The sequence below is a fragment of the Ornithorhynchus anatinus genome, chromosome 4 (assembly GCF_004115215.2).
Source record: "Ornithorhynchus anatinus isolate Pmale09 chromosome 4, mOrnAna1.pri.v4, whole genome shotgun sequence".
NCBI classification, from domain to species: domain Eukaryota; kingdom Metazoa; phylum Chordata; class Mammalia; order Monotremata; family Ornithorhynchidae; genus Ornithorhynchus; species Ornithorhynchus anatinus.
Window position 1 is genome coordinate 133,733,768 of NC_041731.1, and position 24,983 is coordinate 133,758,750.

The 24,983-nt window shown below is 56.3% G+C and overlaps 2 protein-coding genes across 6 annotated transcripts in view; one reads left to right on the forward strand and one right to left on the reverse strand.

Annotated features, from left to right (window-relative positions):
• GRK4 (G protein-coupled receptor kinase 4) overlaps positions 1-5,736 on the reverse strand; it is a 132,046-nt gene extending 126,310 nt beyond the window's left edge. For 4 of the 5 annotated variants that reach the window (XM_029062818.2, XM_039911952.1, XM_029062816.2 and 1 more), the window contains exon 1: positions 5,480-5,618. In XM_029062818.2, the coding sequence (XP_028918651.1) occupies positions 5,480-5,531 (52 nt within the window). In that variant the 5' untranslated portion in view covers positions 5,532-5,618. Of the gene's footprint in view, positions 1-5,479 lie in introns of all 5 variants that reach the window. The other variant, XM_029062823.2, reaches the window with a different exon arrangement.
• A 1,630-nt stretch (positions 5,737-7,366) lies between these two features.
• Positions 7,367-24,983, forward strand: part of NOP14 (NOP14 nucleolar protein) — a 52,030-nt gene continuing 34,413 nt past the window's right edge. The window contains exons 1-3 of the mRNA XM_029062985.2: positions 7,367-7,700; positions 22,377-22,511; positions 24,411-24,552. Of these exons, the coding sequence (XP_028918818.1) occupies positions 7,485-7,700; positions 22,377-22,511; positions 24,411-24,552 (493 nt within the window). The 5' untranslated portion in view covers positions 7,367-7,484. The remainder of the gene's footprint in view (positions 7,701-22,376; positions 22,512-24,410; positions 24,553-24,983) is intronic.

Consider the following 24,983-nt stretch of genomic DNA (forward strand, 5'->3'; position numbering starts at 1 on the left):
TCTATCAGCCTCTGGTCGGCCTGTTGTGCTCCCCTTGGCGTCAGGGAGAATGTGAGGAAAGCTCTTTACTATTACTACTATTATTATTGTATTTATTAAAAGCTTATTATGTGCCAGGTACTTTATTAAGCAATGGGGTAGATGAAAGCAAATCGGTTTGGACACAGTCCCTGTCCCACGTGGGGCTCACGGTCTCCATCCCCATTTCCCAGAGGAGGTAACTGAGGCCCAGGGGAGAGAAGTGCTTTGCCCAAGGTCACACAGCACGCTAGTGGTGGGGCCAGGATTAGAACCCATGACCTTCTGACTCCCCAGGCTTGGGCTCCGTTACACCAGAGACCCCGAAACAGCAGCGCAGGAGCAATCCAGTGCTTAGAACGGTGTTTTGCACCTATTAAGCGCTTAACAAATACCATCAAAACAGAAAAAACCTAATTGTTCGGTCTGCTGCATTCTCTGATATGACACAGTCTGGCCTCTTCCACGAAATGAGAGTTTTTTTGTTTTTTTATGGTACTTAAGCGCTTACTAGGTGCCAGGCACTGTTCTAACTGATCAGGAATAGTTCGATTGATAGTTCAATCATCAACAGTTCAATCATCAATAGTTCAATTGATCAGGAAAGACGAGAGTAAACATAAGCACCTTTCTCTCTCTCTCTCTCTCGTACTATAAAGTCTAGTAAACAGAAATAATTTCCAGTAAACAGAGAATTTGGATTTTCTTCTCAGGTTTGTGACTGACTCGGTACAATGTTAACCCGCTGTTTCCCCACTTTAAAAAATGGAGCTAATGTTTTCCAGTCCCTTCCTTCCCATAAGCATCGTGGAGACGACGAGATATGTAGGAAGTAGTTTCAGCTCACAAAACAAAATCCAAGTACCCTATTGTGTAACAAATACCGTCAAAACAGAAAAAAACTAATTGTTCGGTCTGCTGTATTCTCTGATACGACGCAGTCCGGGCTCTTTCACGAAATGGCAGTTTTGGGGGGTTTTTGGGGCACTTGTTAAGCGCTTACTATGTGCCAGGCACTGTTCTAACTGATCAGGAATAGTTCTATTGATAGTTCAATCATCAACAGTTCAATAGTTCAATCAACGATAGTTCAATTGATCAGGAAAGACAAGAGTAAACATAAGCACCTCTCTCTCTCTCTCGTACTATAAAGTCTAGTAAACAGAATAAAAATTTCGGGTTGGAGAATTTGGATTTTCTTCTCGGGTTTGTGACTGACTCGGTACAATGTTAACCCGCTGTTTCCCCACTTTAAAAAATGGAGCTAATGTCTTCCAGTCCCTTCCTTCCCATAAGCATCGTGGAGACGACGCGATACGTAGGAAGTAGTTTCAGCTCACAAAACAAAATCCAAGTACCCTGTTGTGTCAAAAACCAACCGCCTTAACGTAGTCAGTTCCCTCGCTTCACGTTCTATTTCGAATCCACGTAAAATTCCCTTAATGGTATTTAAGGAGCGTTTACCGCGTGCAGGGCACTGTATTAAGTGGTTGGGAGAGTACAATATGGGGCAGATTTCTCCAAACGGGAAAAAAGTTACTCCTAATTCAATCCATGGCGTTTATCGAGCGATTACCGTACGCAGGGACAGCACGGTAGTCAGTGGTCGGGAGAGGACAATACGACGGAGTTGGTAGATACGTTCTCCGCCCACGACGAACCTACAGGCCAGAAGGGGAGACGGACCATCATGTGAATAAATCACCGAATCTAAAATCCCTTCTCCTTGGGCGAGGTTCAGTACGTAAAACGAAACGAAGGGCTTAAATCGAACCTCTTCACGGGCTGGGAAGGGAAGTGGAGATTAGTTTAAAATCGTTAAAAGGCCGGGGAGGCAGCCTGGCCCAACGGAGAAGAAAACGGGCCCGGGAGTCAGAGGACCCGAGTTCTAAGTCCGGCTCCACCGCTTTTCTTTCATTCATTCATTCACTCAATCATATTTATGGAGCGCTGCCCTAGGGCACGACGACCTACCTTCTTGGTACCTGAGGTGTCTCATCTACAGATGGGATTAAGACCGTCAGCCCGGGGATCGTGTCCGTTTGTGTTCCACCGTACTCTCTCGAGGACTCAGTCCAGTGCTCTGCACACAGTGAGCGCTCAATAAATACGAATGAAGGACACAGACTGCGTCCCATCTGATTAACCTGTATCTACCCCAGTCTGGTACCCACTAAGCGCTAAAAAACAATGGAGAAAAAACCATTAGGTGGCAAATACCCGTCTCCCGTACAATTTTACGCAAGTTCTCCATCCGAGAGAACGAACGATCGACGTCGTCCGCCACTCAATGGCATCGCTTCCCCGGCCGTTCCGGCCTCTCCGAGCCTACGGTCGGGAACTCGGGTGGCTGGAACCCCTCGACTCTCCTTCCGATCGACCGAGCCAATCCTGAACCCGCGGTTTCAAAACTGTTCAGGAAAGCCGAAGCCAAAGAAGTCACAGAATGACTCGAAGAAAATGGGCAGAGAACCTGCTCGACACCAGCAACCACTTGACAGAAATGAAAGGTTTTCATTCCCTCCGAAACGGCACGGGCCCGTATGGCGTACGGGAAAGGGAAGTAAACGCGGCGGACAGAACCGATTCCGAGTTCACACCTCGAGAGGCCAACGCGCCCACGGAAGGGCTCACGCGCCGTCGATAAACCGAAGCATCCCATTTAGCGACGGAACGGAGGGCGGTCTCTCGGCCAGAGAACATTTAGCCCATTTCTGGCGGACGGCCGATCCGAGAGTGAATTCCAACCCGTTTGTCTCCTCTGTCACCTTAGAACACAATTAACTTTAAACGCCGCGGGGCCTCGGTCTCACCTCCGACGGCCGGGCCCGGGGAGAGAGAGGTTTCTTAAATGCCAGCATCCGTAAATACCAAATAAATGTTATTCCCCGTGTGGTTTCCCGAACGATTCTGCTTGACCTTTAGTTAAAGGATCCTGAGTATTGAGCAACTCCTTTTGGCTACTTAATAATAATAATGTTAATAATGTTGGTCTTTGTTAAGCGCTCACTGTGTGCCGAGCACCGTTCTAAGCGCTGGGGTGGATACGGGTAATCGGGTCGTCCCACGTGAGGCTCACGGTCAATCCCCATTTTCCAGATGAGGTCACCGAGGCCCAGAGAAGTGAAGTGACTCGCCCACGGTCACCCAGCTGAAGAGTGGCAGAGCCGGGAGTCGAACCCGGGACCTCTGACTCCGAAGCCCGGGCTCTTCCCACTGAGCCACGCTGCTTCCCAAATAGGTCTCTCCAGACAGGTTACCGTGAACGAGCAGGGCATTCGTTCATTCGGTAGTATTTATTGAGCGCTTACTACGTGCGGAGCACTGGACTAAGCGCTAAGGCAGAGCCCAACCGGACACTCCGGCGACACTGGAGAGATCTTAGCGGGCAGAAAGGGCAAGGAGACGGAGGAAGGGGGTTCCGCCAAGCTTTGGGGGCGAAAAACCAAGACTTTTCTCAAGGGAGGTGAAACGCAAGTACTAAGGGAAAGGGAAACGTTTAACGTCTCCCGACAGACGCCGCGGAGGAGAGACGAAAAGCCCACCGATTCCTCTTCCTGCCCCTCCGAATGGGGGCTTTTACTGAGCGCCCGGTTTCGGGGGGGGGGGGCACCGTGTGAGGGGCTCGGGAGAGGGTCTGGGTCGATCAATCCCCGGTAGTTATCCGAGCGCTTACCGGGCGCAGAACCCTGAACCGAGCGCTTGGGAGAGCGAGGACTGTAGGCTCAACGTGCCCGCTCGGTCTGTCGCGCGGTCCCGAGCGTTTAGTCCGGTGCCCCGCACCCGGCGGCCCGTCGCTTTTGGCGAGCGCCGAGCACTGGGCGAAGCCCCCGGGAGAGTACGATCCAAGAGAGTCGGTAGAGAGCGCGAGCGGGGAACGGGCCCGCCGACGTCGCCGTCCCCTCCCGAGCGCCGGGTACAACGTCCTGCCCGGCGTAATCGGTCGAGGGGGTTCCCCGAGCGCTCCCGGGGTGCAGAGCGCCGGACTGAACGCTCGGGAGGGGACGGACGGGGACCGTGCCTGTTAGACCGTACTGCCGTCCTCTCCCGAGGGCTCAGTTCGGTGTCCCGCGCGCAGAAAGGGCTCCCTAAGTGGGATGGACCGACCGGGCGACCCAGCTGTCAGAACGGCGCCCTGCCCACATCGGGCTTCCGGGCCGGGCCGGCGGACGGGGCCGAGGGCCTCGCCCGACCCCGCCCTCAAACTCTTCATCCCCGGCCCCCTGCCCTCCTTTACACACACACACATACACAAAGGGCACACCCAAAAGGCACACACATGCCCACACCCACTCCCCCCAGTCCACTCCCTCACCCCCCTTTGAGCTACTCCCACCCCTTCCCCCTTCGGCAGCCCCCTCCCTCATGTACACACACACACACACACACCCCACCCCCCACAAGAAGGGCAGATGCCTGCACACCCCCACTCCACTTCCCCCCCAGCTTCTCCCTCTCCTCTCTGAGCTGCTGCTGCTGCCAGCTCTCCTCCCTCAGCAGGCCCCTCCCCACACACACCCAGAGGGACACCCACACACAAGGACACACACAGGGACACACACACAGAAGTACACACACACAGAAGCACACACACGGGCCCAAGCCCGCCCGCACCCACTACCCCCCAAGACTCTTCGAGCTGCTCTCACCCCTCCCTCTTCGGCAGCGCCCCCATAAACACACACACACACGCAGGGACATACGCACACACACAGAGGGGCACACACAAACACACCCATGCACCACCCCCCCCACTCCACCGCCCCCCAGCTTCTTCGAGCTACTCCCACCCCTCCTCCCTCGGTATCCCCCTCTCCCCCATACATACACACAACCCCCCCCCCCCCACAGAGGCACACAGACACACACACACGCAAACACCCCCATCCCCCCCCAGCTTCTCCCCACCCTCTTCGAGCTACTCCCACCCCTCCTTCCTTGGCAGCCCCTCCTGTACACACACACACACACCCCACTTCCCCCCCAGCCTAACCCGTCGCTGGGCAGGGACGATCTCTCTCTGTTGCCCAAATTGTCCATTCCAAGCGCTTAGGACAGTGCTCTGCACCTAGTAAGCGCTCAATACATAGGACTGGACTGAATGAATGAGCTATTCCCACTCCTCTCCCTTGGGCAGCCCCTATACACCCCCCCCCCCCCACACAGAGGCGCACGCATATCCCATCTGGAAAATGGGGACGAAGACTGGGAGCCCCACGTGGGACAACCCGATGCCCTGGTATCCCCCCACCTCAGCGTTTAGAGCAGTGCTTGGCACGGAGGAAGCGCTTCCCAAATGCCATCGTCATTATTCTACCCACACCCACTGGCCTCCGGCTTCTTCCCGGCCTCTGTGACCTGCTCTCACCCCTTCCTCCTCGCCAGGCCCCTCTGCCCCAGACACACACAGACACACACTGACACACAGACACATAGAGGTCTCCCCCAGGCGCGGCCTCACCTTCGCGGGCTTTGAGGAGCACCGTGTTGGCCACGATATTCTCGATCTCCATGATCCGCCGTCGACGAGGATGAGGAGGACGACGAGGAGGACGACGAGGAGGAAGAAGAGGAGGAGGAGGAAGAGGAGGAGGAGCCGGGGCGGCCGAGGCGCATCTCTGTCCCGGGGCCCCACCGAGCCGCCCCCGCCGGGACGAGGGATGCCGGGCACCGTCGCCTCTCGTCGCCCCGCTCCGCTCTTCTCACCGTCCTCCTGCTCCTCCTCCTCTTCCTCTTCTCACTGGGCGTCGGGGACCGGCCGGGGAGCGAGGGGGGCGGGAGGCGAGCTCGGCCACCTTTCGGGCCGCTCCCGCGGGGCCTGGGCCTGTCGGCACGAGCACGGTCCCGGGCCCGGGCCCGGGCCTGTCAGGGCTGGACCTGTCGGACTGAGCCCCTCCTCCTTGTCCTGAACACGGTCCCGGGCCCGGGCCCGTCAGGGTCGGGCCTGTCGGCCTGAGCCCGGTCCTCGTCCCGAGCACGGTCCTGGGCCTGGGCCCGGTCCTGTCAGGGCTGGACCTGTCGGGCTGAGACCGGTCCTGGGCCTGGGTCTGGTCCCGTAGGCCTGAGCCCGGTCCTTGGCCTGGGCCCGGTGCTGGTACTGGGCCCGGGCCTGTCGGGGCTGGTCCTGTCGGCCTGAGCCCGGTCCTGTCGGCCTGAGCCCGCTCCTTGTCCTGGACCTGGGCCTGTCAGGGCTGGTCCTGTCAGGCTGGTCCCGATCCCGGGCCCGGTCCTGTCAGGGCGGGTGTTGTCGGCCTGGGCCCGGTCCTGTCAGGGCAGGTCTTGTCGGCCTGAGCCCGGTCTCTCAGGGCTGGACCTGTCGGCCTGAGCCTGGGCCTGGTCCTGTCAGCCTGGACCCAGGACTGTCAGAGCTGTTGGCCTGAGCCCGGTCCTGGTCCTGGTCCTGTCAGGGCCGGTCCTGTTGGCCTGAGCCTGGGCCTGGGCCTGGGCCTGGGCTGGGTCTGGTCGTCAGGGCTGGTCCTGTTGGCCTGAGCCTGGTCCTGGTCCTTGTCCTGGTCCTGTCAGGGCCGGTCCTGTTGGCCTGAGCCTGGGCCTGGACCTGGTCCTGGGCTGGGTCCGGTCAGGGCTGGTCCTGTTGGCCTGAGCCTGGTCCTGGTCCTGTCAGGGCCGGTCCTGTCGGCCTGAGCCCGGGCCTGGTCCTGGGCCGGGTCCGGTCAGGTCTGGTCCTTTTGGCCTGAGCCTGGTCCTGGTCCTGGTCCTGTCAGGGCCGGTCCTGTTGGCCTGAGCCTGGTCCTGGTCCTGGTCCTGGTCCTGTCAGGGCCGGTCCTGTTGGCCCCAGCCCAGTCCCGGTCCCGTCAGGGCTGGTCCTGCCAACTTGATCCCAGTCCTGGATCTGGAGCCGGTTCCGTCAGCCTGCTCCTTGGTCCTGTCAGGGTCGGCCCTCGGCAGCCCGGCCCTTGGTCCTTGTCCTGATCCTGTCAGGGCCCATCCCGAGCCCGATCCTCCTCCGGCCCGCGGGCCCCGCACGGCCCCATCGCCCTTCGCGCCCGCCTTCCCCGGGACGAGGAGGAGCGGGAGGAGAAGAAGGAGGAGGAGAAGAAGAAGGAGGAGGAGGAGAAGAAGGAGGAGGAGGAGGAGAAGGAGGAGCAGTTGCCGCCTCTTCCCCTCCTCCTTCCTCCGTCCGCCTCGGCGGGGCGGCCCCTCGTGCGCCAGCCAGCCAGCTAGCCGCCCTCCCTCCTCCCCTCCGCCGCCTACAACTCCCAGAAGGCCTCGCGGCGCCTCCCGGCCGACCCAACGGCCTCGGGGCGCGGGGCCTGCCGGGACTTGTAGGCGGAGGCCCCGAGTTCTCGCGAGCGTTGGGGGCGGGCGGGCGGGCGGGCGGCCTAGCGCGGCCCCGCTTGGCGTGAGCGAGGCCGGGGCGGCTGGAGACGGGGACCATCCCGGGCCCGTCGGTGGCCGTTGACCCGCGGCCCCCTCCGGAGGGCCAGGGAGGCCTCGGGGCCGTCGCCATGGGCAAGGCTCGCAAGGCGGGAGGGAAAGGAAAGGCCAAGGCGGGCCAGACCGGAAGTGGGGCCCAGGACCGGTCCACCAGGGGCAAGGCCAAGGCCAACCACCCCAACCCCTTCGAGGTCAAAGTCAATCGCCAGAAATTCCACGTCCTGGGGAGGAAAACCCGCCACGATGTGGGAATCCCGGGGGTGTCCCGGGCCAAGGCCATCCAGAAGGTAAGGGCCGGATGCTCCATAAATTAGCATCCCAATGTTGGGACCGGTTAAGCGCCGGGGGGGGGAGAGGGGGGGGAGACGGGGTCATCGGGTTGTTGGGGTTTTTTGTTAAGCGCTTACTCTGTGCCGAGCACCGTTCTAAGCGCTGGGGTAGACACAGGGGAATCGGGTCGTCCCACGTGGGGCTCGCAGTCTTCATCCCCATTTTACAGATGAGGTCACTGAGGCACAGAGGAAGTGACTCGCCCACGGTCCCACGGCTGACAAGGGGCAGAGCTGGGCTTCGAACTCATGACCTCTGACTCCAAAGCCCGGGCTCTTTCCACTGAGCCACGCTGCTTCTCTGGGGTTGGCCCACGTGGGGCTCGCAGTCTTCATCCCCATTTGACAGATGGAGGCAACTGAGGCACAGAGAATAATAATGTTGGTATTTGTTAAGCGCTGACTAGGGGCAGAGCACTGTTCTAAGCGCTGGGGGAGAGACGGGGTCATCGGGTCGTCCCACGTGGGGCTCAGTCTTCATCCCCATTTGACAGAGGAGGGAACTGAGGCACAGAGAATAATAATGTTGGTATTTGTTAAGCGCTGACTAGGGGCAGAGCACTGTTCTAAGCGCTGGGGGAGAGATGGGGTCATCGGGTCGTCCCACGTGGGGCTCGCAGTCTTCATCCCCATTTCATTCTTTCATCCATTCAATAGTATTTATTGAGCGCTTACTCTGTGCAGAGCACTGTACTAAGCGCTTGGGATGAACAGGTCGGAAACAGATAGAGACGGTCCCTGCCGTTTGACGGGCTTACAGTCTAATCGACGGGCCATTTGACAGATGAGGTCACTGAGGCACGAGAAGTTAATATTGTTGGTGTTTGTTAAGCGCTGGGGGAGATACGGGGTCATCGGGTTGTCCCACGTGGGGCTCCCGGTCTTCATCCCCATTTGACAGAGGAGGGAACTGAGGCAAGGAGAAGTTAATAATGATGTTGGTATTTGTTAAGCGCTTACTATGTGCCGCGCACTGTCCTAAGCGCTGGGGGAGAGACGGGGTCATCGGGTTGTCCCACGTGGGGCTCGCGGTCTTCATCCCCATTTGACAGATGAGGTCACTGAGGCACGGAGAATAATAATAACGTTGGTATTTGTTAAGCGCTTACTATGTGCAGAGCACTGTTCTAAGCGCTGGAGGAGATACAGGGTCATCGGGTTGTCCCACATGGGGTCACAGTCTTCATCTCCATGTTACAGATGAGAGAACTGAGGCACGGAGGAGTTAATGATAATGATGTTGGTATTTGTGAAGCGCTTACTAGGCGCAGAGCACTGTTCTAAGCGCTGGGGAGATACAAGGTGGTCAGGTTGTCCCACGTGGGGCTCGCAGTTTAAATCCCCATTTGACAGGTGAGGTCACTGAGGCCCAGAGAGGTGAAGTGACGGCTGACAAGCGGCAGAGCTGGGATTCGAACCCATGACCTCTGACTCCCAAGCCCGGCCTCTTTCCCCTGAGCCACGCTGCTCCTCTAAGAATTGCTATTGTTTTTGTCCAATTAGACTGTGAGCCCGTCAGTGGATAGGGACTGTTTCTGTCTGTTGCCGATTTGTCCATTCCAAGCGCTCAGTACAGTGCTCTGTACGGAGTAAGTGCTCGATAAATACTATTGAATGAACGAATGAGAGAATAATTAAGCGCTCACTTGGTGCCAGGCGCGGTACTGTACCCCAGCCCTTAGTACGTGCCTGGCACACAGTGAGTGAAGCAGAAGCAGCGGGGCTCAGTGGAAAGAGCCCGGGCTTGGGAGTCCGAGGTCGTGGGTTCGAATCCCCGCTCAGCCCCTCGTCAGCTGTGTGACTTGGGGCAAGTCACTTCACTTCTCTGAGCCTCATCTGTCAAATGGGGATGAAGACTGTGAGCCCCACGTGGGACACCCTGATGACCTCGTATCCTCCCCAACTCCTAGAACAGTGCTTTGCACCTAGTAAGTGCTTAACAAAAAACATTATTATGTTCCCCTCCCCATCGCCCCCCCCTCCCCACAGCGCTGGTGTACATTTTGTACATATTTATTACTCTATTTTATTAAAGATGATAATAATGGTGGTATTTTGTAAGCACTTATGATGTGCAAAGCACCATTCTAAGCGCCGGGGGGGGGGGGGGATACAAGGTGATCAGGTTGCCCCACGTGGGGCTCACAGTCTTCATCCCCATTTAATAATAATAATAATAATAATAATAATAATAATGGCATTTGTTAAGTGCTTACTATGTGCAGAGCACTGTTCTAAGCCCTGGGGGGATACAAGGTGATCAGGTTGATCCCACGTGGGGCTCGCGGTCTTCATCCCCATTTTCCACATGAGGTTACCGAGGCCCGGTTAAGTGACTTGCCCAAAGTCACCCAGCTGGCCAGCGGCGGAGCCCGGGATTAGAACCCACGACCGCTGACTCCCAAGCCCAGGCTCTTTCCACTGAACCACGCTGCTTCTCCACGAACAGTTATGGTACCAGTTAAGTGCTCGCTTTGTGCCAGGCCCCGGTGTACTGTACCCCGGCGCTTAGTACGTGGCCTAGAACACAGTAAGTGCTTTAACAAAAACCATTATTATGCTTTGCCTCCCTCCCTCTGCTCTACCTCCTTCCCTCCTTCCATGAGAAGCAGCGCGGCTCAGTGGAAAGGGCCGGGGCTTGGGAGTCAGGGGTCATGGGTTCGAATGCCGGCTCTGCCCCTCGCCAGCTGTGTGACCGTGGGCGAGTCACTTCACTTCTCTGGGCCTCAGTGACCTCATCTGTCAAATGGGGATGAAGACCGGGAGCCTCCCGTGGGCCAACCCGATCACCCCGGATCTCCCCCAGCGCTTAGAGCAGCGCTCGGCACATAGGAAGCGCTTAACGAATACCGACGTTATTGTTATTAAGGGCGTATTATGTGTCAAGCACCGTTCTAAACGCTGGGGTAGATACGAGCCGATCACGTTGGACAAAGTCCCTGTCCCACGTGGGGCTCACGGTCTTAATCCCCATTTTTTTACAGAGGAGGGACCCGAGGCCCAGAGAAGTGAAGCGGGCAGGTCTGGGGGGCAAGGGACGTGTCTTTTAGCATGGCATCGCGGAGGGACCCCGGGCCCGGTAGTCAGAGGGTCGTGGGTTCTAATCCCGGCTCCGCCACTCGTCTGCTGGGTGACCTCGGGCAAGTCGCTTCACTTCTCTGGGCCTCAGTTCCCGCAGCTGTAAAATGGGGATCGAGACCGTGAGCCCCACGCGGGACAGGGACTTCGTCCAACCCGATTGGCTTGTATCCGCCGCGGCGCTTCGCACGGTGCCTGGCACCTAGTGAGTGCTTAACAATGGTATATAATAATATTGGTATCTGTTAAGCGCTTACTGTGCGCAAAGCACTGTTCCGAGCGCTGGGGCGGATACAGGGTGATCAGGTTGTCCCACGTGGGGCTCAGAGTCTTCGGCCCCGTTTTACAGATGAGGTCACCGAGGCCCAGAGAAGGGAAGCGACTTGCCCGAAGTCACACAGCTGACAAGTGGCAGAGCCGGGATCAGAACCCGTGACCTATGACTCCCCAGCCCGGGCTTTTCCCACTGAGCCCTGCTGCTTCTGCTCAACAAACACCACAACTATTATTATTATAGTGTATTTCCCAAGGGCGTACACCACGCCGAGTTGGCGCTTCGTAAATATTCGTTCAGTCGTATTTATTGAGCACTTCCTGTGTGCAGAGCACAGTGCTAACCACTCGGAAAGGACGATTCAGCCACAGATAGAGACCAGCCCTACCCCACGACTGGCTCCCAGTCTAGAAGGGGGAAGACGGACAGCAGAACAAGCAAACGGGCAAATTAAATCCGGTAATAGTTAGGACGCTCTCCTGTTAGTGACTGAGGCCGCTTCCAAGAGGGGGCCCCGGTCTGTCCCATCTCAGCTCTTTGTTCATCTCCTCGACTATTAATTCCCTTTGTAGACTGTATTAAGCACTTTTTTTTATGCCACGCGCTCAAGGGCTGGAAAAGATGTACTAAAATCAGATCATTCATTCATTCAGTAGTATTTATTGAGCGCCTACTATGTGCGGAGCACTGGACGAAGCGCCTGGGATATACAGTTCCATCGTTCCATCGATTGTATAAGCGGGAATTATTCACTCAGTCGTATTTATTAAGTGCTTACTGTGTGCGGAGCACCGTACTAAGCACTTAATTATGTGTAGAGCACGGTACTGAGTACTTGGGAGAGTAACGGTAATATAACGATGGTGTCTGTTAAGCGCTTACTGCGTGCAGAGCACCGTTCTAAGCGCCGGGGTAGATACGGGCTCATCGGGTCGTCCCACGTGGGGCTCCCGGTCTTAATAATGTTGGTATTTGTTAAGTGCTTACTATGTGCCGAGCACTGTTCTAAGCGCTGGGGTAGACATAGGGGAATCAGGTTGTCCCACGTGGGGCTCACAGTCTTAATCCCCATTTTACAGATGAGGGAACTGAGGCGCAGAGAAGTGAAGTGACTCGCCCACAGTCACACAGCCGACAAGTGGCAGAGCTGGGATTCGAACTCACGAGCCCTGACTCCAAAGCCCGTGCTCTTTCCACTGAGCCGCGCTGCTTCTCTGCCTCTTAACGGAGTTGGTAAACGTGCACGTTCCCTGTCCAGAGAGAGCTTACAGTTTAGAGGGAGAGGCAGACACTAAAATAAATCAGCTATAAATTATATATCATTTCTATAGAATTATTATTTTCACTATATGATATCGCTCATAATTATATGAAAATTATAATACATTAAAAATTCGTAGTTCTGGGTGGCGGGGCTGAGGTTGGGGTGAATAAGGGACACAAGAGGGAATAGGGTTAATCGGTTCCGACGTAAACCCCATCCCTCCCGAGCCTTACATTGTGAGGAGGAAGGGAAACGGGTATTTAACTCCCGATTTACAGATGAGCAGAGTGAAGCACGGAGAAATTAAGGGATTTGCGGAAGATCCCGTTGTGGGTAAAAGGCAGAACTGGGATAATAATAATGTTGGTATCTGTTAAGCGCTTACTATGTGCAGAGCACCGTTCTAAGCGCCGGGGGAGATCCAGGGTCATCGGGTGGTCCCGCGTGAGGCTCGCCGTCTTAATCCCCATTTTCCAGATGAGGTCACCGAGGCACCGAGAAGCGAAGTGACTCGCCCACGGTCGCCCAGCTGACAAGCGGCGGAGCCGGGATTCGAACCCGTGACCTCGGACTCCCGAGCCCGGGCTCTTGCCACCGAGCCTCGCTGGTCTCCTGAGTCTCAAGACTGTTGCCCCTCGGCCATGCTGCTCACCTTTCCCCGGATTCTTTTATTTTTAAACCCTCCCGTTGCCTGCGGCTTCTCGTCTTGAATTTCTTTTCTTTTTCTCAGTCTCCCCCGTCCGCCAACTGAGACGGTGAGGCGGGACCCGGGTCCGATGCGTTTATCTGGTAGCCGTTTACCCCAGGGCGTAGGATTCGTGATAAGGTTGACGGTAACGTGGGCAGGGAATGTGTCTGTCGTCCCGGCCCCTCCCGAGGGCTCGGTACGGTGCTCTGCACACGGTGAGCGTTCAGTAGATACGATTTATTGAGGGGTAAATGTCGTAACTAGCCGCCTTCATTCGGTCTCGTTTATCGAGCGCTTACTGTGCGCAGAGCACTGTACTGAGCCCTTGAGAGAGGACGATGCAGCAATAAGCGGACACATTCCCCGCCCACAGCGAGCTTGCAGTCTAGAAGGGGGGAAGACAGATATTAATACCAACAGTCAGCTGTGTGACTGTGGGCAAGTCGCTTCACTTCTCTGTGCCTCTGTAAAATGGGGATGAACCGTGAGCCTCACGTGGGACGACCTGATGACCCTCTGTCTACCCCAGCGCTTAGAACGGTGCTCTGCACCTAGTAAGCGCTTAACGAATACCAACATTATCATTAACAGATCGGGACATAAAGCATAAAGTCCTCTGGGAGTCGGAGGACGGGGGTCCGAATCCCGGCTCCGCCGCCATCCGCCGGGTGACCTTGGATGAGTCGCTTCACTTCTCCGGGGCTGGGAGGGGGGATGAATAAAGGGAGCAAGACAGGACGATCCAGAAGGGATCGGGAAAAGAGGAAAAGGGGGGGGGGGGGTTTAGCCAGGGAAGGCCTCCTGGAGGAGACGGGCCTTCTCCCGGAGTTGGGGAGAGCCATCGTCTGTTGAATTTGAGGGAGGGCGTTCCGGGCCGGAGACGGGACGTGGACGGGGGATCGGCGGCGAGATGGAGGCCCGGGGAGAAGGTTGTCGTCGGAAGAGCGAAGTGTGCGGGCGGGCGGGGCGGGCGAGTAGAGGGCGGTGAGGCGAGGTAAGAGGGGGTAAGATCGCCGGATGATTTAAAGCCAGCGCCGAGCGGTTTCGGTCCGGCGGGGACCCGGAGAGGCGATCACTGGAGGTGTTTGGGGAGGGGGAGCCGAACGCTCTCGTCTGAAAACGATCCGGGCAGCAGAGCGAGATAGGAACCGGAGCGGGGAGAGACGGGAGGTTGGGAGGTCAGCAGGTGGAGAAGGATGAGCGATTGTATGAACGTTGCAGCCGTTTGGGCGAAGGGAGAATTGTAGTGACGGATTAGATGCGTGGGTCGGATCAGTAATGATAATGTTGGTATTCGTTAAGCGCTCGCTACGTGCCGAGCACCGTTCTGAGCGCTGGGGGAGACACGGGGGAATCAGGTTGTCCCACGTGGGGCTCACGGTCTTCATCCCCATTTTCCAGATGAGGTCACTGAGGCCCAGAGAAGTGAAGTGACTCGCCCACGGTCACATAGCCGACAGGTGGCCGAGCCGGGATTCGAACCCATGACCTCTGACTCCAAAGCCCGGGCTCTTCTCAGAGAGGGGAGTGAAGGACTCATTCATTCGTTCAATAGTATTTATCGAGCGCTTACTATGTGCAGAGCACCGTACTAAGCGCTTGGGATGAACGAGTCGGCGACAGATAGGGACGGTCCCCGCCGTCCGACGGGCTCACGGTCCGATCGGGGGAGATGGACGGACGAGGACGACGGCGATAGATAGAGTCGAGGGGAAGGACGTCTCGTAAAAACCGATGGCGACTAAATAGAATCGAGGCGATGTACAGGTCATTAACAAGATAAATAGGGTAACGAAAATATATACAGTCGAGCGGACGAGTACGGTGCCGTTGGGAAGGGAAGGGAGAGGTGGAGGAGCGGAGGGAAAAGGGGAAAAGAGGGTTTAGCTGCGGAGAGGTAAAGCGGGGGTGGCAGAGGGAGTAGAGGGAGAAGAGGAGCTCGGTCCGGGAACGCCTCTCGGAGGAGGTGAGTTTTAAGTAGGGTTTCGAAGAGGGGAAGAGGATCGGTCTGGCGGAGGCGAGGAGGGAGGGCGTTCCGGGACCGCGGGGGGACGCGACCCGGGGGTCGAAGGCGGGACGGGCGAGACCGGGGGACGGCGAGGAGGCGGGCGGCGGAGGAGCGGAGCGTGCGGGGCGGGCGGCGGAGAGAGAGGAGGGAGGAGAGGTAGGAAGGGGCGAGGTGACGGAGAGCCTCGAAGCCCAGAGTGAGGAGTTTCCGTTTGGAGCGGAGGTCGACGGGCAACCGCCGGAGTCGTCTAAGAAGGGGAGTGACGGGCCCGGATCGTCTCTGCGGGAAGACGAGCCGGGCGGCGGGGCGAAGGATAGACCGGAGCGGGGCGAGAGAGGAGGAAGGGAGGTCGGAGAGAAGGCCGACACGGTAGTCCAGCCGGGATACGACGAGAGCCCGTAGCGGCGAGGTAGCCGTCCGGGTGGAGAGGAGAGGGCGGATCTCGGCGATATCGTAGAGGTGAGACCGGCGGGTCTCGGCGACGGATAGGACGCGTGGGGTGAACGAGAGAGACGAGTCGAGGACGACGCCAAGGTTACGGGCTCGTGAGCCAGAAAAGGTGCCGGGGCCGTCTACAGTGACGGGAGAGTCAGGGGGAGGACGGGATTCGGGGGAGAAGATAAGGAGCGCTGGGTTGGACGTAAGTCGGACGGGAGGACAGCCAAGGAGAGATTTCTTGAAGGCAGGAGGAGACGTGAGACTTCGGAGTTGGAGATGTGGGAAACATCTTCACGGAGGTGGCAGTTGACGTCGTGGAAGCGAACGAGTTCTCGAAGGGAATGGGTGCAGATGGAGAAGAGGAGGGGACCCGGGATTGAGGGACCCCCACGGTTTGGGGGGCGAGGCAGAGGAGGGGCCCGCGAAGGAGACGGAGAACGAGCGGCCGGAGAGAGGGGAGGAGGGCCAGGAGGGATCGGTGTCGGTGAAGCCGAGGTTAGACGACGTCTCCCGGAGAAGGGGGCGGTCCACGGTGTCGAAGGCAGCGGGGAGGTCGACGGGGATGGGGCGGACGCCGTTGGATTCGGCAAGGAGGAGGTCGTCGGTGACCTAGGAGAGGAGGGTCTCGGCGAGGCGAAGGGGGCCCAAGCCCGATCGGAGCAGCGGGGTCGGGCTTCGCCTTGTCGGCGCGTCCGCGACGGCGGTCAGGTTGTCTCCGTGGCCGAGGACGACCCGCCCGCTCGTTGGCACGCTTCCCCTGTGGAAATAAAGTCGGGCCCCGTGTCCGGCCCCCTGACACTTCGGGATGAGCGGGTTCGGGCCCCGGGGGCAAACAATGTCGCTGGCGATGGAATCTCCGGGTCCGGACAGACGGGGCCCTCCCGGCCTCCTGTCCCGCCGTTTGGATCGGCACCTTTTGTTCATTCACTCGTTCAGTAGTATTTATTGAGCGCTTACTATGTGCTGAGCGCCGTGTTCCGCTCTTGGAATGTACAATTTATTCAGCCCCACGGACCTATAAACAGATCCATAATTAGATTAAAGCCCGTCGCTCCCTCTAGACTGTAAGCTCCTTAATTTGAGAAGCAGCGTGGCTCAGTGGAGAGAGCCCGGGCTTTGGAGTCAGAGGTCACGGGTTCGAATGCCGGCTCGGCCACCTGTCAGCTGGGTGACTTCGGGCAAGTCGCTTCACTTCTCGGTGCCTCAGTTCCCTCGTCTGCAAAATGGGGATGAAGACTGTGAGCCGCACGTGGGACGACCTGATTCCCCTGTGTCTACCCAGCGCTTAGAACAGTGCTCTGCACATAGTAAGCGCCTAACAAATACCACGTTATTATTATCATTATTACTTCCACTTTTCCACGCTGCTGCTGCTCCCGCTTCCCTTCCCGACAGCGGGTTGTTTAGGAGACGGCAAGGCTCGGCTGGCGGGAGGCCTAGCGAGGGACGGTGTCCTCGGGAGTTGACGTGCTCGTTGGTCTTTCGGAGGAAAACCTGGGGTGACCGGAGGCTTGAAAGGAAAGAGCAGGAAACCCTGGCCGGAGTTTCCCGGTTAGCAAGGGGGAAAGAGCCAAAGACCCGGTTCGTCTTTGATGCCGGAGTCTTCGAGAAAGTCCTCCCGGCGTCCCGTTTCCCGCACACGAGACCCGGCGAAGGGTGCGGCCCCTAAATTCGGTCCGTCGTGCGTCTGTCTCTTCACGGTGGTGCCTAGAATCCGGCCGGGGAGGACCGCGGTAGGCGGGGTGCGTGTCGACCGACTTAGAGAAGCAGCGCGGTTCAGTGGAGAGAGCAAGGGCTTGGGAGGCGGAGGTCACGGGTTCCAATTCCGGCTCGGCCACTTGTCGGCAGTAATAACGCACACAGCGCTATTGGTGGTGTTACACACAATAATGTCGGTATCTCTTAAGCACTTACTTTGTGCAGAGCACTGTTCTAAGACTGTCACACAGCCGACAAGAGGCGGAGCCGGGATCAGAACCCACGTCCTCTCATTCCCAAGCCCGGGCTTTTCCCACTAAGGCACGCTGCTTCTCTGGCACAGAAAGGAGTAGGGGGAGGAGGAGGGGAGGGCTTAGTCAGGGAAGAGAGATGTGCCTTCGACTAAGGCTTCCATCGGCCTTTCGACAAGGCAATATAGTAATAATAATGTTGGCATTTGTTAAGCGCTTACTAGGTGCAGAGCACCGTTCTAAGCGCTGGGGTAGATACAGGGTGATCAGGTGGTCCCATGTGAGGCTCACAGTTAATCCCCATTTTACAGATGAGGGAACCGAGGCCCAGAGAAGTGAAGTGACTTGCCCACATATACTCTCCCAAGTGCTCAGTATAGAGTAAGCCCTCAATAAAGTGAGAAGCAGCGCGGCTCAGTGGAAGGAGCCGGGCTTGGGAGGCAGAGGTCACGGCTTCGAATCCCGGCTCGGCCACCCGTCAGCCGGGTGACCGTGGGCGAGTCGCTTCACTTCTCTGGGCCTCAGTTCCCTCATCTGTCAAATGGGGATGAAGACTGGGAGCCTCCCGTGGGACAACCCGATGACCCCGGATCTCCCCCAGCGCTTAAAACAGTGCTCTGCCCATAGTAAGCGCTTAACAAATACCAACGTTATTATTATTCTCTCCCAAGCACATAGCAAAGTGTCCCGCACGCCGGAGGGGCTTAATAAAAATACCACCGACCTGTGGTAGCTTCGCTCTGTTAAGTCTCGAGCGAGTAATGTTCCTTCCTGGAATCTCGGGTCGGGCGCCGGCTCTCGGTAAAAAGCAACGCGTATTTCACGCGGCCCGATGTTAGCGGTTAGGTTAGGAAAGGTGCCGTTCTTCGCGTGAGGCCCTTCCAGAAAGAACCTACTAGAGAAGTGTCCCGGCCTCGCCTGGGAGTCAGAGGACCCGGGTTCTAATCGTGACAGCGCCGCTTGCCTCCTGCGCGACCCTGGAGAAGCGTCTTCTCTCAGCCTCAGCTTCCTCATCTTAAAACGGGGATTTAACGTCAGTTCCCCCTCCAGCGTAGACTCTGAGCCCCAGATGGGACGGCGACTGTGACCAATCTGATTAAGTTGGATCTACCCCAGCGCTTCGAATAGTGCTTGGCACTTAGTAAGTGCTTAGTAGATGCCACAGTTAAGATGATTAAATTCATTCAGCCATATTTAACAATAATAATAATGTCGGTATTTGTTCAGCGCTTACTGTGCGCCGGGTGCTGGGGTAGATACAGGGTAATGGGGTTGTCCCATGTGAGGCTCACAGTCGTCTTCTTCGATAGTATTTATTGAGCGCTTACTACGTGCGGAGCGCTGTGCTAAGCGCTTGGAATGGACAGTTCGGCAACAGATAGAGACCGTCCCTGCCCAGTGACGGGCTCCCAGTCTTCATCCCCTTTTTCCAGATGAGGTCACTGAGGCCCAGAGAAGTGAAGTGACTCGCCCACGGTCACCCAGCCGACGAGTGGCTGAGCCGGGATTCGAACCCGCCACCTCGGCCTCCCAAGCCCGGGCTCTTTCCACTGAGCCACGCTGCTTCTCACTTTATTGAGGGCTTACTCTGTACCGAGCACTTGGGAGAGTATACTGCCTTATCGAAATGCCGATCGAAGCCTTTATCGAAGGCACATCTGTCTTCCCTGACTAAGCCCTCCCCTCCTCTCCCCCGACTCCCTTCTGTGCCAGAGAAGCAGCGTGCCTTAGTGGGAAAAGCCCGGGCTTGGGAGTCAGAGGTCGTGGGTTCTAATCCCGGCTCCGCCACCTGTCAGCTGTGTGACTTTGGGCGAGTCACTTCACTTCTCCGTGCCGCGGTGACCTCATCTGTCGAATGGGGATGAAGACCGGGAGCCCCACGTGGGACGACCCGATGACCTCGTGCCTACCCCCCAGTGCTTAGAACATTGCTTGGCGCGTAGTAAGGGCTTAACAAATGCCAACATCATTATTATTATTATTATTAAAGGGAGAGAGGGTGACGCAGATGGGAGTGGGAGAAGAGGAGAGGAGGAGATGGGCCTTCAGTGAGGCTCTGGAAGGAGGGAGAGTCGCTGTCGGTCGGATTGGAGGAGGGAGGGCGTTCGGGGCCAGCGGCAGGACGTGGGCAAGGGGTCGGCGGCGAGGTAGATGAGATGGAGGTCGGCATTAGAGGAGTGAAATGCGCAGGCTGCGTTGGAGGAGGAGAATAGCAAAGCGAGGTAGGAGAGGGCGAGGGGATGGACTGCTTTGAAGCCACTGGTGAATGGGCAACCACTGGAGGTTCTTGAGGAGGGGGGAAACGTGGCCTGAGCTTTTCTCTAGAAGAAGGACGCAGGCAGCAGAGCGAAGTATGGACTGGACGGCGGCCGGGAGGTCGGCGAGGATCTGAGGGCCGAATCGGGGGACGCGTGAATATTTTCAGAATGAAAACGTTGGGCACTTAGGAGGATCTGCATCAGTGGCGTGTATTGGCCCCTCTAGTCCGCAGAGCACCGTGCTGAGTTGCTTGGGAGAATCGGGTACGAGAATTGAAGCGAACGGAGGTTTTGGGGGTGTGAGTGCTGAGAAGAGAGTTGGGGGGGTTGTAACCTGCGGAGAGGAAAAATGAATCGAGGACAGGCTCCCGGAGGTGGTGGGATTTGAGAACCGGCAGCCAGTGTCAGTCGGAAAGCGTGGGAGGGGTTTTCAAGCCGCAGAAAAGAAAGCGTGTGCAGCGATAAGAAACTCTGGAGGGAAATGATTGAGCCTCCGCTGCCCCGTTCGGGTGATTCCGGAAACGTCTCCGCCTGGCTGAGGCCCGGGCGGGCAAACGAGGCTGAGAGGAAACCGTCGCATTCGTTCAGCCGTATTTATTGAGCGCTTACTGTGGGCCCGTTTGGTAGAGTATAATACCGTAATTTAATACAACAACGGACAGACACATTCACCGCTCACGGTCTAGAGGGGAAAAAGTGGCCGCGGGAAGGGAGTGGCGGGTTCAGCGTGAGCCCGTCGGTGGTCAGGGATCGTCTCTATCCGTTGCCGAATTGTATATTCCAAGCGCTTAGTACAGTGCTCTGCACCTAGTAGGCGCTCAATTAATACTATTGAATGAATGAACTCCCAACTCTTCAGGCCCCTTCCGTTGCCCGCCTTCTAGCCGACTCTGCCCGTGCGGTAGGGACCTGGGAGGAGTCGAAACTCCAGCGGGATTAATTTTCCACTTGCCCGTAGCCCCGGTATGGGGCCAGGCCGGGGAAAAAGCTACGAGGATCCAGAAAGGTCGTCGCGGGGGAACGTTTCTGTGGAAGGAAGAGAGCCCTCGAACACTCCGGAGTCGTTTTAAAACATGAGACCGTTGCATACTTTGAAGCCTCCTTTAGGATTGTGTGTTTTAAAGCGTTTACTTCCTCTCCTCCCCTCCCTCCCTCCCTCCCTCCCTCTCCCCCCACGTCGCAGCTGAACTCCAAAATAGTAGATGTCCAGTTTGCGTTGGGCGAGCGCTTCCATAAAGGTGTCATTGAAAATGCAGCAGGACCGTGACGTCTCACGGAAAATAAACTCCCCCCGCTTCTATCACGGCCGGGATCTGAACTACTTCCACTTTTCCAAATAAAGCCGAGACTAACGTAAACACATTACTAGATGGGAACCCAGCTGAAAAAGCAGGTCCGTCTATTTGGGTTGGCCGCGCCAGTTTCCCTCCTTTCCCGTCCCTCGAGCCCCCTCGCTTCCCCACAACAAACAGAAACCAGAGAGGGGGAAAAAGAATATCTCTCCCCAAGTTATTCCGCGATAGCCAACGGACAGTCGGGGTTTGATGGGACTGTCTCGTGACGGCCTCCGACAGACCGTTACTCCCTCCCCCTTGGAAGCCTTATCGAAGCCCCATCTCCTCCAAGAGGCCTTCCCCGACTAAACCCGCCTCTCCTCTTCTCCCGCTCCCTTCTGCGTCGCCCCGACTTGCTCCCTTTATTCATCGCCCCCGTCCCAGACCCACAGCACTCATGTCCGTATCTTTCGTTTGTTTTTATTAACGTCTGCCTCCCCCTCTAGCCTGTAAGCTCACTGTGGGCAGAGAACGTGCCCGTCTATCGTTACGTCGTACTCTCCCAAGCGCTTAGGATAGTGAGTCTCCCCCCGCTTCGAGGCCTTATTAAAGCCACATCTCCTCCGGGAGGCCTTCCCCACTAAGCCCCCCTTTCCTCTTCTCCCGCTCCCTTCTGCGTCGCTCCCTTTACTCATCCCCGCCTCCCAACCCCACAGCACTAATGTCCATTTCTGTCATTTATAATAATGTTGGTATTTGTTAAGCGCTGACTATGTGCCGAGCACTGTTCTAAGCACTGGGGTAGGCACAGGGGAATCGGGTTGTCCCACGTGGGGCTCACAGTCTTCATCCCCATTTTACAGATGAGGTAACTGAGGCACCGAGAAGTGAAGTGACTTGCCCGAAGTCACACAGCTGACAAGTGGCCGAGCCGGGATTTGAACCCATGACCTCTGACTCCACAGCCCGTGCTCTTTCCACTGAGCCACGCTGCTTCATTTATCTCTATTAACTCTATTAACTCTATTCAATTTATCTCTATTAACGTCTGTCCGCCACCCCCCCCCCCCCCAGACCGTAAGCTCGCTGTGGGCGGGGAATGACTCTCCCAAGCATTTAGCACAGAGTAAGGGCTCGATAAATGCGACTGAATGAATTAAATGAATGAATGCAATGCTCCACGTACGGTGAGCGCGCAATAAATACCACTGAATGAAGGAATGAACAAGCTGCCAAGTTAAAGGCTAAGGATTTTTGGGCACTCGGAGTCCACGTGGAAACACCAGATTGAGTCAGCTGGACCAGAAGTCTGGCCACGGAGGGCATCCTTCCCCGAGAGGGGTTCTCCGGGGTACCTCTTTTACTTTATTCTATTTGACTTTTGTCTTTATGATCTCTTTCAGCGTACAAAGACTCTGCTGCAAGAATACAAAGAAAAGGACAAGTCCAACGTATTTAGGGACAGACGTTTTGGGGAGTACGACAGCAGAATAAACCCCGAGGAGAAAATGATGAAGAGATTCGCCCTGGAACGACAGGTACGGAGAACGACTGCGTGAGGCCTGGGGATGTGGCGGTTCAAGTTGGGAACGTGGGAACTTTCTGGAACCAGGTCGACCGTTCTCGTTGTTCGGGGGCGGGGGTTGGTGAATGTGTTTGACCATCTGGCTGTGGTGGGGGTGGTAAGAGTAATAATTGTTTTAAGCGCTTACTGTGTGCTGAGCACTGTACTGGGTTCTAGGAATTAGACAAAATGGCCAGTTCCCCGCAAGAGGAGCTAATAATAATTAATGATAGTAATGGTGTTTGTTAAGCGCCTATTGTCTGCCAGGCACCGTACATTTGCGCCGGGGTGGATAAGAGCAGAGCTCAGATTCTCGACCTGAGAGCCCACGGGGAGCTCAGATTCTCGATCCCCATCTGACAGATGAGGTAACTGAGGCCCAGAGAAGTGAAGGGACCTGCCCCAGGTCACGCGGACAAGCGGCGGAGCCGGGATTAGAATCCCTGACGCTGTGACTGCCTTCGTTGCGGCCTGAGGTGCTAATCCCCGGGGCAAACCTCCTTTCAAGCCCACGGGGGTATTTATTGAGTGAAAGAAGTATCCAAGCCAAAGGTCAAGATTGCCCCTGCCTATTCACCCTCCTAAATTCATTCATTCGATAGTATTTACTGAGCGCTTACTCCGTGCAGAGCACTGTACCGAGGGCTTGGAATGGACAATTTGGCAACAGAGAGAGACCAGCCCTGCCCATTGACGGGCTCACGGTCTAATCGGGGGAGACGGACGGACGAAGACAAGACCACTTAATCACGATAAATAGAATGAAGGGGATGGACACCTCATTAACAAAATAAATAGGGTAATGAATAATATATACAAATGAGCAGAGTGCTGAGGGAAAGGGAAGGGAGAGGGGGAGGAGCAGAGGGAAAGAGGGGAAAATCAGCCTGCCGGCCCACAGTCCGTTGATCGGGGGAAATGGTGACTCTTAAGTCGTAGGTTAAGAGGGATTGGTTAACAAACAAAGACCATAATAATAATAATTGGTTTAGCTAGGCTATCTATTATGATTCTGTTTGTTTTGATGGATGATTCTATTCATTTATCTACGTTGATGGTATCGATGCCCGGCTACTTGTTTCGTTTCGCTGTCCGTCTCCTCCTTTTAGACCGTCAGCCCGTCGTTGGGCAGGGATTGTCTCTGTCGGTTGGCCAGTTGTACATCCCAAGCGCTTAGTACAGTGTTCTAAGTAAGCGCTCAATAAATACGATTGAATGAATGAATGAATAAGATGATTAAGAGAAGCCGCGTGGCTCAGTGGCAAGAGCCTGGGCTTCGGAGTCAGGGGTCATGGGTTCGACTCCCGGCTCTGCCACTCGTCAGCTGTGTGGCTGTGGGCGAGTCACTTCACTTCTCTGGGCCTCGGTTCCCTCATCTGTAAAATGGGGTTTAACTGTGAGCCTCATGTGGGGCGACCTGATCACCCTGTATCTACCCCAGCGCTTAGAACAGTGCTCTGCACATAGTAAGCGCTTAACAAATACCAACATTAATTAATCCCGGCTCCGCCACTTGTCTGCTGGGTGACCTGAGGCGAGCTACTTCAGTCTTCTGTGCCTCAGTGACCTCATCTGGAAAATGGGGGTTAAGACTGGGACCCCCAAGTGGGACAGCCTGATTACCTTGTATCTGCCCCAGAGCTCAGAACGGTGCTTGGCACGTGGTAAGCGCTTAACAGATACCATCGCCCTCAGCAAATACCTTAATCCTCATCACCGTCGTCATGGTTCGGTCTCATCCTTTTCAGTTGCCGTGTATTTATCTGCTCAAAGCCGGTGTGCTCCCACTTGGAAGATAAAACGTAACCGAATAGACACGAGCGTGCTCTGATCAAAGCCTAGCCTAAACGCGGCTTTTCTTTTCCTCCCGCAGCGGAATCACGGAAAGAAAAGCATCTACAACCTCAACGAAGACGAGGAGTTGACTCATTACGGCCAATCCCTGGCAGATATCGAAAAGCTCAACGACCCGGTCGACAGCGACAGCGACTCCGAAGAAAGAGGACTTTTATCGGGTAAGAGAAGGGGAGAGCCACAGCGCGCTCTCTGGAGCTTTTTTTAGCCCTCTGTCAAAATTTGGCTATTTCACGTCATCCCTCGCTGATTAAACCCTCCTCGGGTGAATCTAGAATCTCTGCGGCTCCACGAGAAACAACAGTTCATTGTGGGCCGGGAACGGGCCTGTTTGTTGTCGTACTGGACTCTCCCAAGCGCTTAGCAGAGTGCTCTGCACACAGTGCGTGCTCAGTAAATACGATTGAATGAAGCCAGTGTCAGTCGTCCATTAAACCCGGCACTGAGTCGCTGTCATCACCAGTCCAAGGGTCCTGATTGGCCAAACCGTTCATTCATTCATTCAGTCGTATTTATTGAGCGCTTACTGTGTGCGGAGCACTGTATCGAGCGCTTAGAATGTACAATTTGGCAACAGATAGAGGCAATCCCT